The following is a 1,669-nucleotide window of genomic DNA, read 5'->3' on the forward strand; positions in this document are numbered from 1 at the left end:
CTGCCTCTGCCCACTGGCCCTGGCCAGCAGCAGCCAGGCAGCCCAGCCCGGTGGGGACAGAGCCCTGAGGGGCAGGGAGGGAGCACGGCAGCAGGCTCAGGGGCTGACGTGCCAGGGCTGGGAAAGGCAGCAGCCAGAGGGCCCTGGAAGTGTCTGTTGCTCAGACACCTGGGCCAGGCTGTACAGGGTGATGGGCTGGGGAGGCCTGAGCCCTCTGGGCAGCTGGGCCCCATACCTGTCACAGGACGGGGCCACACGCAGGAGCGTCACGACTGCGTCATCCGGGTGTGCTCTGGTGAGATTCAGCAGGGCCTTGTCCAGCCTGTGCTCAGCACAATCATTGGCCATGAGCCACTGGTGGATGAACCTCACCATGGCGGGCACCTGGAGAAGGCACGGGGAGACTTGGAAAGCTGCCAGAGGGAGCAATGTTCCCAGCTTCCCCAGAGAAGTGCTTCCCTTCCCATGGCACTGCCACGTGGCCTCAAAGGCTCACAGCAACTAGCATGCTTGGCTTGGGAGGCCAAGCAATTCCTGGGAGGATCAAACCCTGCCCACAGGCTGCTTACTTGCTTGGGATTGTAAAAATCTTCCTCTCCAAGCATAGACAGGAGGGCAGCGCTGGTCGTGGTGTGGAACATGGGCAAGTATGTTCTGAGCCCAGTGTCCATGGTGATGGTCTCTTCCTCCTGAATTCTCTTCATGAATTTGCAAACGAGCATTAGTAGAAGGGCAGGAAGCCGGGGATGTTGCATGGAGTGCTGCACACACGGTGCTGGGCTGAGCAGGGACAGCAGGCCCAGCCCAGCTGGGGGTGGCTGCAGGTACCTGCGCTGTGCTGCGGAAGCGGCCACGGCTGGATTGCTGCTCTTGTGTGCGCTCCAGGGCTGGATCTGGCAAAGAGCGAGCGCAGCCAGAGCTGAGGGGCTGCGGGAGAGGCCGGAGAACACAGCCCAGCCCTGCACTCACCAGGCAGGGAGAGCCCCAGGATGGCCCAGGGGATGGAGCACGGCCCCTGCGGGCTGTCTGCCCTGCCCCTGTTCCATCCTGTCCATGGGCATGTCCCCAGGGCATGGCAGGGCATGGCATGGCATGGGGCCAAGCTGGCTGCAGGCACCAGTCCTGTGGCCCAGCTCTGCCACTTACCCCGCTGTGGCAGTTGGAATGGCACCACCTTTTTAGTCTCCTGTGCTCGGGCAGCTCCATGGCCTTCTTCCTCCTCCTCCACCCAGGCCATCTTGAGCACTCTTGGGGCTCTCTGCTCCATGTCAGTGACTGGAGCTACTTGCAGGAGAGATGTCTTGGAAAAGCTCCGGGGCACCAAGTCACACACTGTGCCCTCGAGGGCAGCTGCAGACGAGAAGCCTTGGGGAGACCACGGGTCAGCAAGTCCTGTGGTCTGGCCTTGAGCTCAGCTGCAGGAACAACGCCTCAGAAAAGGTCCGAGTGGGACATGAACAAGCGCACTGTGCGGGGGCTCCTCACGGCACCGCTCTGTCCCGTTCTGCCCCACTGCGTGTTCTGAGCACCTGGGCAAGCTTCTATTTCCCACATGTCACAAAGGGCCCTTGGACACCGGGTTCCGTTCCATGCCACGGTGACCGTGCTGCAGGGTTCCGCCCAGGGCCCTTGCACACACTGCCGCCTGCCCTGGGGCCGCCCCCAGCCC

General features: G+C 62.9%; 1 protein-coding gene across 1 annotated transcript in view; it reads right to left on the minus strand.

Annotated features, from left to right (window-relative positions):
- LOC115948812 overlaps positions 1 to 1,267 on the minus strand; it is a 4,941-nt gene extending 3,674 nt beyond the window's left edge. Inside the window, exons 1-4 of the mRNA XM_031063811.1 lie at positions 1,147 to 1,267; positions 830 to 893; positions 570 to 720; positions 169 to 384 (exon numbers count right to left, since the gene is read on the minus strand). Of these exons, the coding sequence (XP_030919671.1) occupies positions 169 to 384; positions 570 to 720; positions 830 to 893; positions 1,147 to 1,267 (552 nt within the window). The remainder of the gene's footprint in view (positions 1 to 168; positions 385 to 569; positions 721 to 829; positions 894 to 1,146) is intronic.
- Positions 1,268 to 1,669: the final 402 nt, after the last annotated feature.

This window comes from Geospiza fortis, unplaced genomic scaffold, assembly GCF_000277835.1.
Source record: "Geospiza fortis unplaced genomic scaffold, GeoFor_1.0 scaffold179, whole genome shotgun sequence".
In the NCBI taxonomy this organism is placed as follows: Eukaryota; Metazoa; Chordata; class Aves; order Passeriformes; family Thraupidae; genus Geospiza; species Geospiza fortis.